The following is a 13897-nucleotide window of genomic DNA, read 5'->3' as shown; positions in this document are numbered from 1 at the left end:
CCATTCTTCGTGCAGCCATTCTTTTGGGTTGTGTGTGGTACACAGATGGACCTGGGCTCCCCGGTCATTTGAGGAATGATACAGCTTGTCTTTCACAATTTATGAGTCTTTTGTAGGCATGGAAGTTCAGAGCCTAATTACCATCTTTTTAGATTATTATTGCTCCCCCTCCCCTTATCTCCAGTTCTTTCCTCAGTCTCCAAGTGGCTAACATAAAATCCCAATCTGGACCAATAAAGGGAAACAGGTCAACATGACTTTGTATTTGTTTGCTTAGATAGGGTTGATTGGCAAGTCTGCACTTTATTTAGTCTTTTCTGTAGGATTTGACCTAGTCTGATTGTTATTTATGGTGGCTGTTTGATCCAACATGTTAAAGAGTGAATTGGGAGCTAATTATTTGCATCTTTTGTCTCATGTCTTTGTTATTAAAATGTGAATGTGGTTTTCCCCCTTTCACACTAATGGCGGGTTGTGTCTTAACCGAGAAAAATCCTGTGCCTATAGTCACACCCCTCACATACTCTCATGTTCCTCTAGCCAGTGGAAGAAAGAGAGAAAAAGGGAGTCTCAGGTCAGGAATCACTTACTCAGCAGCCCCAGCCAAGGACTAAGTAAGTACTATAGAATTGAGCTGGAGTTTATTACCACCCACATTTTGTAGCCCTCTACATCTCCCGGCTTCCCCAATCCATCCCTGGAGTGAGCTGTACTGTTGTTCTTTTGATATGCATTTGGACCGACTCTCAATGCTCTTAAGAATGAGTATGAGACAAAGTGCCTCTGACATTATTTCCTTTCATATGTTGATCTAAGCAGCCTAGTGCGCCTGGAATGAGCTAATTCATACTAATTTACTGAATTAATTCAAAAAATCTCTAAATTACATCTGAAAGGAGTTCTTATAATTTCTGGGTGAACTGAATGTGGATTAAGTTCCTATTGTGGTAGAACTTTGGATAATTTTAAATTCAATTCAACACACACACACACACACAGGTTTCATCACACTTAACTCTTGTGCTTGACTGCAGCCACTGTGCCTACTAATTGTACCTACAGTATCTGAGAACTGATGCTGCTGTTTAAGCTTAAAGAGTACAATCACTGGGAAAATAAATGACAGCATTATTCACATTACACTCCATGTGTGTTCAGATGGCTTCTTAGTTTGCTTAACTATATTTTAAACTTTAGCTGGAGAAAATGCCGAGTACCACATGAATGAATTGCGAATTGAACTCAAATCGAATTAGTTCTTTTTTAAAGGAGGCAAACTTGAACTGGACTGAATTTCCTTTTGGGGGGAATGAAATGGAAATGAAACTAATTCCCTTTCAAAATGAGCTGTCCAAGCCCTGGGTTTGCCTAAAAACAGAGCAGCATTTGCTCTGATTCTGGTAGAACAAGGGCTGATATCTATGTTTTGGCTACTATGTGGCTGTTGTCCTGGACTGAATCAGTGGGCTGTAATACTCCATTTTTATCATTGCTATATGATGCTCCATTTTCATCACTGGATATTTCATCATTGGACATACTCCATTTTCATCATTGGACATTTGAACTGATGGATGAAAATTGCATACAAATAGCTTTCCCCTTTGTGACCAACAGGTCCCAGTTCCAATGCACATTGCAATGTGGTCATTTTGAGTGGGGAGCAGAAATAAGTGGGCATCATAGAGATGCAGGGATAGAGTGGATTTGTTTCCCCATTTTTGTGGCCATTCCACACCACTTGCGGCTTTTAGGTTCATATCAGAAGTTCAGGGTGTTTTGTCAGTTTAATCTTTCCTTCAGCTCTGTGGTTGTATCAGCCAAGTAGTGGAGCAATTTCAAGCAGTCTCCATAGTCTTATGTCTGTAATGTGTAAATCAGGCCTAACTTCATTTTGAAATGTTGCCATCTTCAGCCAAAGGGAATCATTTTCATGTTGTAACACAACTCCCTCCTTTGGGTTTCATTGGCTGAGTGGGTTCGGGGTGTACTCTTATTCTCCGTCATAAACACCCAGTCAGCTCCATTTCTTCTCCCAAGAAACCGGAAGTCATTATACTTTTTTTTTTTTGCCCTGACCTGCCCCTAAAGTTTTAATCCCTCTTTCTGTAAACACCGTTCTTTGCTGGCTCAAGGCCATTTGGCTTGAATGGGGAGGAGTGTTTTCCAGCGCTCCAAGGAGAGATGAGTAGGAGTGACATGACAGAGTTGAGTCAAGAAAAAATGTGGGCTGGATGTCAAAGAACTTTTTATTTTTTTAATTTTTTAGTGAGATGGATGGAGTGTGGACATTGCTCGAGGGAAGAGGTAGAAATCGAATGGCTGGAATATCTGAAACAGTGCTGGGGAATGGAAAGACACAGAGAACAATTGTGGTTGGGTCGAACAAGGAAGAAAAGTAAGTAAGTAAGTAAGTAAGTAAGTAAGTAAGTAAATAAAGTCCTTCACTTCCATTTCTCTTTTTAGAGCACAAATATACAGTGTGTTCACTCTAGCCAGACAGAGAGAACAATGCCCTTTTATGAACTTTTAATGTTTGGGCCAATCAAACTGATGGATCTTTCCCGTATTCATTAACTATTTACACTGGAACTGATGCATCACAAGTTATGGGGACTTAGCTCAGTTGGTAGAGCATGAGATTCTTCATTTCAGAGTTGTGGGTTCAAGCCCCATGTTGGGCAAAAGAGTCCTGCGTTGCAGAGGGTTGGACTAGGTGACCCTTGTGGTCCTTTCTATGATTTTTCTAGAATTGAGGAAGGAAGCCCATTGATTACGAGAAGATATAAAATGGTGAGAGTCGCTTCCAAGTCAACAAGTGGAGGATCAAACTGCCATTGTTATATTTACTGAAATTTGTGGGACTTCTGATTTGCATAGGATCATAATGTAAAGCAACTGTGCTGGTCCCGAGGGTTAACTGTGCGGCGTGGTCCGAGTCCAGTCCAAGGTCGAGGGTGTGGTATGGAGGCTGTCTGTCAAAGCTGAAGCTGGGTCCAAGGCAGGGAGTCGGGTGAGGTCAGGAACTCTGGCAGAAGAGCAGGACAGGGTGCAGGCAGGAACAGGCTACCAACAACATTGCTCCCGCAACCTGGGACTGGGGCTGGCTGGCTTTTATCTGCCCCGAGGCATAGGGCGGCCCTGGTCCACAGATGACTCACCTCTCCTGGCCTGGAGGCGAGCACTCCTCCTGCAGGAACTTAGTTCCCTCCGCCTCTCTGCCCTCAGCCTCTGCAGCTCAGGAGAGGCTGGAGGGTTACTGGACCCAGAGGCAACCTCAGCTTCCCCTGACGGGGCTGAGAGTGGAGCACCTGCAGGCAATGGGTCCTCCATCACCTCAGGAGCCAGAGCAGACTCAGCTGGTGCCTGTACCTGAGGATCCAGTCTAAGATCCAATGTTCTTGGACTATAACTCCCATCAGTATCAGCTAGCCCAAATGTGCTATATATATATATATGGTGCCAATGGAATTTTGAAGGCACCAGATTTAGGAAGGCTGCTGTAAAGCCTAAGATTGAGAAGATTCTACAGGCATAATTGAGAAGTACTTTAACATCTGAAGCCTGTTGTTGCTGTTGCTTAAAATCACATGGAATGCAAACCCGGCTCATCGAGTACAACTGATTAAAAAATGACTCTCTTCTGATTCCTATCTCACATCAACAGCACACAAAACTCAAGAGAGGGACTTATAGCTGGATATTTTTGCATGTCTGTGTAGGAATAATAAACACTGGACAATCTCAGGTAAATAGGCATAAGATTACTGTATGTTATATATGCAAATATCCTAAAAGCACATTAGATTTCCTATTTATTAAACCAGCCCCATTTATATTCTACTCAAAAATACTAGTACGATGTAGTGACAGACATCTAACTACCCCAAACTATATGAATTGTGCTTAGTAACATTTGCCAGTTTCAGTGTTTCCTGGGATTTGGCAACTGAATGGAAGCTGTTTCATCCCTTTGGTTTTACCAAGTTGAAACACTCCTGCAGCCAGCAACCTCCTGCCTTGCACATTTCCCAGATAATTACAGATTAGAACAGGCTAATTTTTATTTTCGCAAAGCCGCCGGAGATCTATGTTTGTTATTATTGTCTCCTAGGTTGCCACTTGCATAAATACATATGTAAAGCCCTTTGATCTGCAGGCATAATGACATAGATTTATCAAATGTTTGCCTTTTTCCATCATTCTTTTTTTTTTTTATAAAAAAGCTTGATTTATTGAGTGCAATCCCTGCCGCCCTCCCTCTCTTGAAATATGAAGTGTTCATGAATAGCTAAGGTAATATTTAATATCCTCCCAAGAAGCCTTTGCACTTTCTAACAAATGAACTACAACCTAACCAAATGGCTCACATCTGTTTAGCCTCCTCTCTTTTTAACTAAACAAATTAGCATTAGAATACCTGGGAGACAACATACAAAGTCCCCTTTCTAGATGACAGAACACAGACAATTATTAGCAAGGGGAAAACAGTCCTGAAAGACGCCGGCCTGACTTGAGCAGATGTTTTCACATCTCCTGTAGTGCCCCTGAATGAGTTGTACCCCAGCGGACACACTGCCCCGGTCTTTTGAAGTGGGCCAGGGAAACCATTCACAGCCCTCTGATGAATGGAAACTTGCTCACTTAAATGTTTCATTTAAAATCCCTCCCTGCAAGACCAGCATGTTACCTTCAAAACATCAACATCAACAAATCTATTGTTTTTAACTAGTTTGTTTTTATTCCTGTGCATTTAATTATTTTAAATGTCATAAGTCCAATTTGGGAGAAAGGCTATCTATCTATCATCTATCTATCTATCTATCTATCTATCTATCTATCTATCTATCTATCTATCTATCATCTATCTATCATCTATCAATCATCTATCAATCAATCAATCAATCTATCAATCAATCTATCAATCTATCTATCATCTATCTATATCTATCATCTATCTATCATGTTATATAAATTGGTGTGCTTTGGGCAAAAGTTTTTTTCTAGCCATAACTAAGTGGCAAGAAAGAAACAGGGCATTGGAATGAGCTCTTAATTTGAAAGCCTAGCAACGTATCATTTTCCCTGGGGGATCTATAAGAATGCCAATGCATAGAACCACAAGAGCTGACCTCATGGAGCCTCCCTTTAAAAGCCTCCAGAAACAGATCGCCCAACTTCCACAGTCAACTTATTCTGTGGTCCGCTTCTTACAGTTAGGAAGGTATTCACCTGATTTCAGCTCTGCTGAAACTTTAATTTGATGTCTCTTCTCCATTCAGTGCTTCTCTCATGTCCTTGTTTCCCTGAGGTTTTAAACCCGTGTCTTGACAGTGCCACTTGAGTCAGAAGAAAGAAAGAAAGAAAGAAAGAAAGAAAGAAAGAAAGAAAGAAAGAAAGAAAGAAAGAAAGAAAGCTCATAGAAAAACTCATAGAAAACTAGCATGTTGGGCAGAAGGATATTCTAGAAGATTTCTCTTTGACATCTAGTTTTCTGTCTGCAGGATCTTCCTGATGGAGAAGTATGCAGTTATGAAACACAATTGCCTTATAACAATTGCCTTATTCATTGGTCTATCTAGCCCAGTGGTGTCCAACCCTTTTCCAAAGAGGGCCAGATTTGATGAAGTGAAGGGCCGTGAGGGCCTACCAAAGGGCTGGCCAAAGTTGTTAACCTTTTTTTAGGATTGAAGTTGTTGAGGGTTTTTTTTAGGATTTTACCCCAGGAAATTAACTGCCACAGGGGCTGGATTAAACTGACTGGGGGGCCAGATTAGGCCCCCGAAATGGACTTTGGACACGCCTGATTTAGCCCATTATTGTCCACTCTACACCAACTAGCAATGTCTCTTCAGTCAGAAGTTTTCCCCAGCTCTAAATGGAGGTGCCAATGACATTTTTTTCATGCAGAGCAGGCAGGTGCTCTACAACAGTGACACTCCTTCTCCAAAGAGACAGAAAGGCATGCACCTGCCAGAACATGGATCTGGGTTACACTGTGCATGATGCCACTATACCACTGGCACAACTGTCAGCCCTCACCTGCAATTCGAAGCAGGGCAACACAGATGTTGGCTTACCACTTCAGTGAGAAGTGGGCCTTTGGGGAGGAGCTGCTACAGGTTTTCCTTCCCTGCATGTCTAGATACCCGAGAGCTGCTATCATTTCTTTCCATCCACCCTTCTTTCCTCTAGGCTAACTAACCGCGACAAGTTTCTACAGTTCCCCCCCTCCTGTGTCATGCATTCCAAAGTGTCAGTTTTGTTGCTTCCCTCAGAATCGTTTTCAGTTTAGTCTAATCCATCTTTAAAAGTGGTGACCACAACTGGACACAATACTGCACTTGAGACCTACTTAGTGCCAAATAAAACAAGACTATTACCCCCTCCCGTCTGGCAGGCTGAAGATGCTGTTAATACAGCTTCAAGTAGTGTCTGTTGTCTTGTAAGAAATGCTACGTTGCTGGCTCAGCTTCAGATAGACTCTCATTCCTTCTTATTTCTTCTCGGTAATGCTGGAGCCCAGACAATCGTCTCCCCAGTTTGGTAATTATACATTTGCCATTTCTTTCCAATGTGTCATGCTTAATGCTTTTCTTTGTTGAGTTTCATTTTATTATTTTCCACTGTAAGACATAATACCCCGCTGCTCCCAAGTTAACTTAAATAAATCCAGATCACTTAATGTTTGATCTCCTCTTGTAACCATTTCCCCTGCTTCCAGTGCAATCCCGTCTTCTAGTTGGGAACATTTGGAAGGATGATTGCCTCACATCCGTCTTGATGCCTTGTACTGTTGAAAACATGCAGCCTTTCAAATAAATGAAAACCAAACCCGGCGGAACTGCCTCAGCAGTGTTAAGTCATTCTTGCAGTGTCCACATCTTGACCTTCCTTCAAAAAACAAAACAACGAGGAATGTCTTCTTTCTTCAAAAGAAAACAGGCAAGAGAAATGGTAATATGGTGCCCCAAGTGAGACCCAAATTTGATGCCTCCTCGCAGCCTTCACATTGCTTTCCCAAAGCCGAGTAAACAAGGCACTGGGCTATGGGAAGGAGGCATGAGGGCTCTAGGACCATCCTTCCCAAAGCAGGACAAGTGCTAACTAGGCTTTGAGAAGGAAGGAGAGGGACTCTAGGACCCTGCCAGAGCTGTTACGTCTCCAACCTGAACTGAGTGCTTTCTAGGCTTTGGGAAGTAGGCAAGAAGGCATTGCCTTGGCTCAGTGCCCTATGTGGGGGAACTGGTCATGCTGCCCTAAATCCACCTCCAAGAGATGTCTTGAGCAACTGGCTTGTCCACCGCATATGCCCTTCAAATGAATTGTGAGGCCGAGTCTGTAGCAATCAGATTCACAAGATGTATATTGTAGTACACACAATGCTTGTTAGCCTGCCACAAACCACAGTTGTTTTCACTGCAACAGGCTGCTGTTCTGGACATTTGTTACAATGGGATATGATGCTTGGGTGATACTAGGGCAAGCTGTGTGTTTATTCTACCTCCACCTCTTCCATTTCCTTGTTTAGAATCATTTAAAAAGATGAAAAACATGGGAGAGCCAGGTAACACATGATTTCATGAGCTCCCAGCTTTGAGCATCAAAAGCTGGTTTCTGGGAATATTAATGGCCACAGGCCCTCAAGCAATGGTAGATCAAATCAATAGTTTCCCATTTTCTCACTTCTGTGATCAGTAGCCTTTCCCCACCCCTAAGGAAAACAAAATAATAGCCACTGGTGCATTGTGGTATTTCATTAATATAAATATATGCACATTTAGAAGCTGTCCATTGACTGTCATTGATTCAGTATTAGAAAAGCAATCAGGTGGCAGAAAAAGCTGGCCAGGTGGCAATCTCTAATGGTTTACTGGGAAAGAAAAAGGATCATGGACACAATTGCCCATTATCCTACAGCTCTTTTCAAATTCAGAAAAAAACTACTTTGGATTGAAGGTGTAGTTGCACAAAGTAACACACAACCACTGGCTACACTTTAAAACAGAGAAAGGAAGAAATCTGTTGCAGTTCCAAAATGGATAACATTATGTTTTGATCCGTCGTGGTATTTCCTATGCTTCCCCTGCCTGCCCACATATTGATCTCATGGGAATCTATGCGCATAAAGACAACCAGGCCAACTAAAGCTTTATTAGCAAAATTGATAGTGGAAGCAAGGCAACTCCATATTGGAACAATAAAATTAGTTGTATTTGAGAGGACCCGTGTTTCTGTTATTCATTCATTCTTCATTGGAAACCCCTGCATTTAAGGAGACTACTTAGAAGCAAGCCCTAAGGTAAAGGTAAAGGGACCCCTGACCATTAGGTCCAGTCACGAACAACTCTGGGGTTGCGGCGCTCATCTCGCTTTATTGGCCGAGGAAGCCGGCGTACAGCTTCTGGGTCATGTGGCCAGCATGACTAAGCCACTTCTGGCAAACCAGAGCAGTGCACAGAAACACAGTTTACCTTCCCGCCGGAGCGGTACCTATTTATCTACTTTCACTTTGACGTGCTTTCGAACTGCTAGGTTGGCAGGAGCAGGGCCCAAGCTCACCCCGTCATGGGGATTCGAACCACCGACCTTCTGATCAGCAAGTCCTAGGCTCTGTGGTTTAATCTCAGCAAGTAAGCATAGGATCGGAGAATTAGCATGTTATTTCTTTAGTATTTTAGATTGTTGAGAGTACTTCACATACATTATTTCAGCAATTCTTAAAATAATCCAGGAAGTTAGGCTAGTATTATTGCAGTTGGAAGCCAGAACTTGTTCCTTATGAATTTATAGCAGAATCTAACACTGGCAGAATGCGAATTAGTCAGGCAGAAGTTTATTTCCTTTCAAGCAGGCTGGTTGTCAGAAAAACAAGAGGCGAGCTGTATGCTTCCAGTGAATGGGCAGATTTTGTGCTAGGAGTCACTCCTGGGCCTACCCAAAACCTTTGAGCCCTTACCCCATGGATTTGACTGCCTTTTGGATACAATAGTTTAGATCCAGCCTACTTTGGTCCCATTGAAACCATTGCAAATAGACAAGACAGGCCACTGATTTAAGTGGGAGCTTGGTCTGGATTCATGAAATCGTGCCAAATAAATTAGTTGTCTTCTTTGTACGACCTCTTCTACAGCTTGTTCAGCAGTAGTCTGAATTGTGTGGAAGTTCTGAACTCAGTAGGACTTACTTCTGAGTAGACACATACAGAATTGTACTTTTAATAGTATTATTGTGTTCTGAGGATGTGTGTGTATGTATCTGTGGGGAAGTAGATCAACCTGTATATATGACAGTTAAAATGGTTGTGCAGGTTCTCCTCAACTCATTCTTGCAAATATAGATGAGAGTAGCATTGTGAATTAATTGCCATGATGCCCTCAGTTCTCACCTACAATTCTCACCTACAAATTGTTCATTCAGACATCTCAAATGTTTTCTGGTAACTCTCCATTTCCTGCAATTAGACAACAATGCAAGTAGGTAAAATAACAACAGTTTGTCCTTGTTCTATACTAGGTCCCCCTATCTCCAAGAAAGGCACCTTGATCTCGCACATATTCCAATAAACCTTCACATTCCAAATGAACTTAAATTATTTGGTGGGGTGTATGTGATGAAAGGAAGATGATCATTGTGCTTTGAATATTCTTTTTGAAAGTAGTGGAAACATGAAAAACTATGATATAAAAGCTAGCGTTAAAAAAATGCAATAAACTATACTCAACTAACCTAGCATCTTGAAGCCATAAACAAGATTGGCATATAAAGTGAACAAGCTTCTGTTTCTGTGGTTGTTCAGCCACAGTAGTTACACCCTGAAGGTTATTTCCTTGTTTCAGATTGGTTCAAAATGTTTTCTCCATGGCCAGACTGAGCTGATTCCATCCGCTCTGTATTTCCATTTCCATCAGGGTTGCTTGATGATGTGTTGCAGGAAATAAGAGTCGGAGGCACTTCTAGGAAACGGAAATTCAGACAACAAATAGCTCCTTCCTGGATGGAGGATGGCAATCATAACCTACTACCAAAAAGGCTTCTATGAAAGTAGGATGGCATGAAAGTTGTCAAAGGTCTGATGGGGTGGAAATTTGCCGGGCATAAGTTTGTTTCCTGTCAAGCAGGCCAATTGTCAGAAAACCAAGAACTGAGCTGTACACTTCGAGTCAATGGGCAGATTTTAGTGCTAGGAGTTATTCCTGGACCTACCCAAACTGTCGGGCCCTTCTAACCCCATGGCTTTGACTACAAATACTACCAGGTACTTACATTCTTTATTTTAAGGGTTATTATTTATGATCTGCTTAAATGCCAAAAGGACTTCTAAGTTGGTAACCAGAGATGAGGTGAGGGCTTGTACAGAGCAAAGACCTGGCTGATGGGAAAGCCATGCATGTATTTCTGCATGGTGGTCTGCCTTTAAACATACATTGGGCGCGCGCGCGCGCACACACACACACACACACACACACACTGTATGTGTACCCCTTAATATTCTCTCTCTCTCTCTCTCTCTCTCTCTCTCTCTCTCTCTCTCTCACTCGTAGTCATGGCTGTTTTTCCTTTTTAAGAGCTTTTTAATGGCTCCAGTCAAACTTCTCTGTATCTTTCCTTTATGAACTGTCTATACCATATTCAGAAAACGTTTAAATAAAGGTGGAAATTGGGCACCCTCATAGGTTAATAGCATCTCTGAGAGGATGACACTCCCTAGTGGTTTCTTTCAGCTCCAAATACTGTTACTCCCTTCAACTTTCCATACAGAATGAGAATATACTCCTAGAACTAGGGCAGAGTGATTTTTGCATATTGTTAAGCTAATCCTCCTGTTCTGGTGTGGAAAAGTGTAGATGCATATGAGTCACCTGTGGGAACTGTTGCCGGACTAGATTCAGCAAGCTTGCCTTAAGAATTAGAGATTTGTTCCTTCATCAGTATGCTATTAAGATATAACACGCATCTTAGCATCATTTCCGTATAGTCAAAGAAAGGATCTCACATTCGAAAATCAAATCCAAGAGTCATGTGTGTGTCCCAAATCAAATTATTTAATTTGAAAAAAATCACAGAGAGTGTTCACTGGACACAAAATATTCTCTCTGAATACATCAACAGAAAACCTCCCTGCTGCATGATAACTGAAAAATGTACGCCATTTTGAACCGGAGCCTCTGAAACCAATAGTTATCACAAAGGCAATGTTTTTCAACATGATGCGACCTCAACTCAAGGATTCCTTTTCGTTGTCCTTTTTGTACCAAGATTTCTTGCAAGTCAGCATGAGCAAGAGGAGCATTGGCAAGTGCCACAAGCTGCAGAAAAACAACTTCCGGGAGCTGCCACGGTCAGCGTCTCTGTAGAAACGAAAGCCAAGGTAGGAAATGTACAAGTTGATGGGAAGAGAAATTATGGGGAAAGTCCACGTGGTGACATCAAGGATGGGAGCCAGTGATGAAAGTCCAATTAAGGCGAGGCAATGACGCAGAGCCACCCGCCTGCACATTTCTGGGTGGGTGACAGACATCATGCAGTAGCCACCTCTGGAGTAATCTTCGCGGAGCCCCCAACTGAGTGCATTGAAATGAGGGAACTGCCAGGAGTAGAGAATCCCCCCCAGCAGCAATGCTCCTGCAAACGAAGAGAAATCAAGGCATTAGGGTGTATGCCAGGGCCACTGACACAGAAATCTGGATAACTTGGCTGAAGTTTCTGCGTCTTCATTTTGTACACCCAGTAAATCACTTGCAGGTGCAGAAGTCTCATTAATATAATCAGCTTGCCCCAAGGCAGTGAAAGGTATACAGGATGGAGCTGTGTGGAACAGTTTACTTGACTCTCCACACAAACTCCAAATACCCTTTTCAGATGCAGGAGTTGCTAAATGTTACTCTTAAAAAAAGATGCTTCTATCATTCTATCATTTTTGGAGTAAGAACACTTGCAAAAGGCTCAGAACCCAAGCAATGTATGTGCTACTTCCAGGGGATGCAGGGATGTTTTTTGCATTCCTTGTCCAACCTGTTTACTTCTAGTGCATTTCCGGCAAGTCATACATACACAATTTAATCACACTTCTCATCTACAATTTTGAATTCGGCAATGTTTGTATTTTTGTTCACACAATTATATGTTTGCAGAAAGCAAGAAACTGAGGCTTTCGGAACCAAAAACAGTGCCTGAGGCCTCATCTGGAGACAATAAAAAGATGATGATTTGGGGACAGGGCCCCAGTTAGGATTAACTGATTATGACTTCTTGATAGGGAGGCCACATGTTCTACTTTTCAGAGGATAGTCCTCTATTGGAAGAGATGCCTTTTTAAAGATAAAGAACCATAAAAGGGAAAGCAGGACCCCTGAAGTTGCTTGACAATAGCTACCAACCTGGACAACCAACTGAGCAGGCACACAGGTCACAGTTCTCCCCACTAAGATGAAATGCATTGTATTTCTATTTAAATTATTATTTTAAAATCTGCACCTCTACATATAAAATAGCATAATGTAAATGTTATGCAAATCTGTGGGTGGGGGTGGGGGGTTTGGTGATGCATAAATGGTCACCTTACTTCTTAAGCCATCATCACCAATTCTAGACTGTAAGTAGAAGACAATGAGCAAAATATCTACGAACTGCATATATATATATATATATATATATATATATATATATATATATATGATCTTAAACTCTTCTATGAGAAAAAAACACACACTTTCCATTTGTTGTAGAAAACACTTAAGATACCATACATTTTATCCTTTGGTTTCCCCATTTGGTTCCACCTTTTTTGATACTACACACAATATATTTTCACATAGTCCAAACTGACTGTGCATCAGCTTTGCACAGAACCCACTCCGCAAAGGTACACATATAAAACAAATACAGTGAAGAATATTCAATAAACCTTGGCTACTGAATAGTATAAGTTTTTTAAAGTTTGCTCAGCAGAAATCTAGAGAAGATTCCAGTCACCATCTGCATGTACCTTGCTATATTTTGCCATAGGTTTCCTAAGCAGAAATGTATGTTGCCAACCCTCTAACAGCCACATAACGTAGGGCTAGAGGGCTGAAAGTGCCTAGTGTTAAGTAACTAACTTCTCAATTCTGTACACTCCATACATCTTAGAATTCAGTATCATAGGACCTTCTGTTGATCCATGAATGCTTGGCAGAGACCTGAAACTGAAGAGTAAAAAATTCATAGATGTTATAGAATTGTAAGGTTGTTTCAGTTCTTTCAACATTTGGGGTCTCTGTGTTACCTATCCCTGTATACCACCTAAAAGTTTATACAGAAGCAAGAATTAAAGGGGGAAAATAGGCCCAGAGATCCACTGAATATAACTATGGGAATATTTCCTCACAACTGCAGTCTTTCAAAAACTTGTGCTACAAGACTAGATCCTGCTCCACTGAAATTTAGCACAGATGCCCATTAGTATCTGCTTCATTCTGTTTCACAAGGGACATCTTTAGGGCCTACGCTTTAATAAAGCTTGACTGATTTTCACAGATTCAACTTCTGAAATGATGCTGTTACAGTGGAGTTATGCCTTCTTGTAGAAGATGAATCAAAGTCCATTTTGTTTGCAAAGGGATAGACACTAGGAGCAACAAGAAGGCAAGATGTCCTAACGCTGTCTCAAAAATAACTTCCGACTCTCACTTCTTTGTCAAAAAACAACCAATATTTCAGGTGAAACTCCCAGCTCCAAACCAGACAACTGATGTGCCAAACAAGGAGAGTTGTTTTATGAGGGGCCTGCCTTCTCACGCAATCTTTCTAGGAGATACTGCAAAGTCAACTTGATGGCAACATGCATGGCTTCGTTTCTTGCTGTGCAGTACAGAATTAGGCTTTTCAGTGCAACTGGGTCCAGACTCTACCTTTA

General features: G+C 41.6%; 1 protein-coding gene and 1 long non-coding RNA gene across 2 annotated transcripts in view; one reads left to right on the top strand and one right to left on the bottom strand.

The window, feature by feature from the left end:
• Positions 1 to 13897, top strand: part of LOC307210429 — a 963897-nt gene that overhangs the window by 337512 nt on the left and 612488 nt on the right. The gene's annotated exons all lie outside the window — the stretch shown is intronic.
• Positions 11024 to 13897, bottom strand: part of COX10 (cytochrome c oxidase assembly factor heme A:farnesyltransferase COX10) — a 91649-nt gene continuing 88775 nt past the window's right edge. Inside the window, exon 7 of the mRNA XM_079966259.1 lies at positions 11024 to 11625. Within this exon, the coding sequence (XP_079822385.1) occupies positions 11219 to 11625 (407 nt within the window). The 3' untranslated portion in view covers positions 11024 to 11218. The remainder of the gene's footprint in view (positions 11626 to 13897) is intronic.

The sequence above is a fragment of the Podarcis cretensis genome, assembly GCF_951804945.1.
Source record: "Podarcis cretensis genome assembly, chromosome: 2".
NCBI lineage: Eukaryota > Metazoa > Chordata > Lepidosauria > Squamata > Lacertidae > Podarcis > Podarcis cretensis.
Note: the sequence above shows the minus strand (reverse complement) of the source record. Positions and strands in the feature narration are given on the sequence as shown.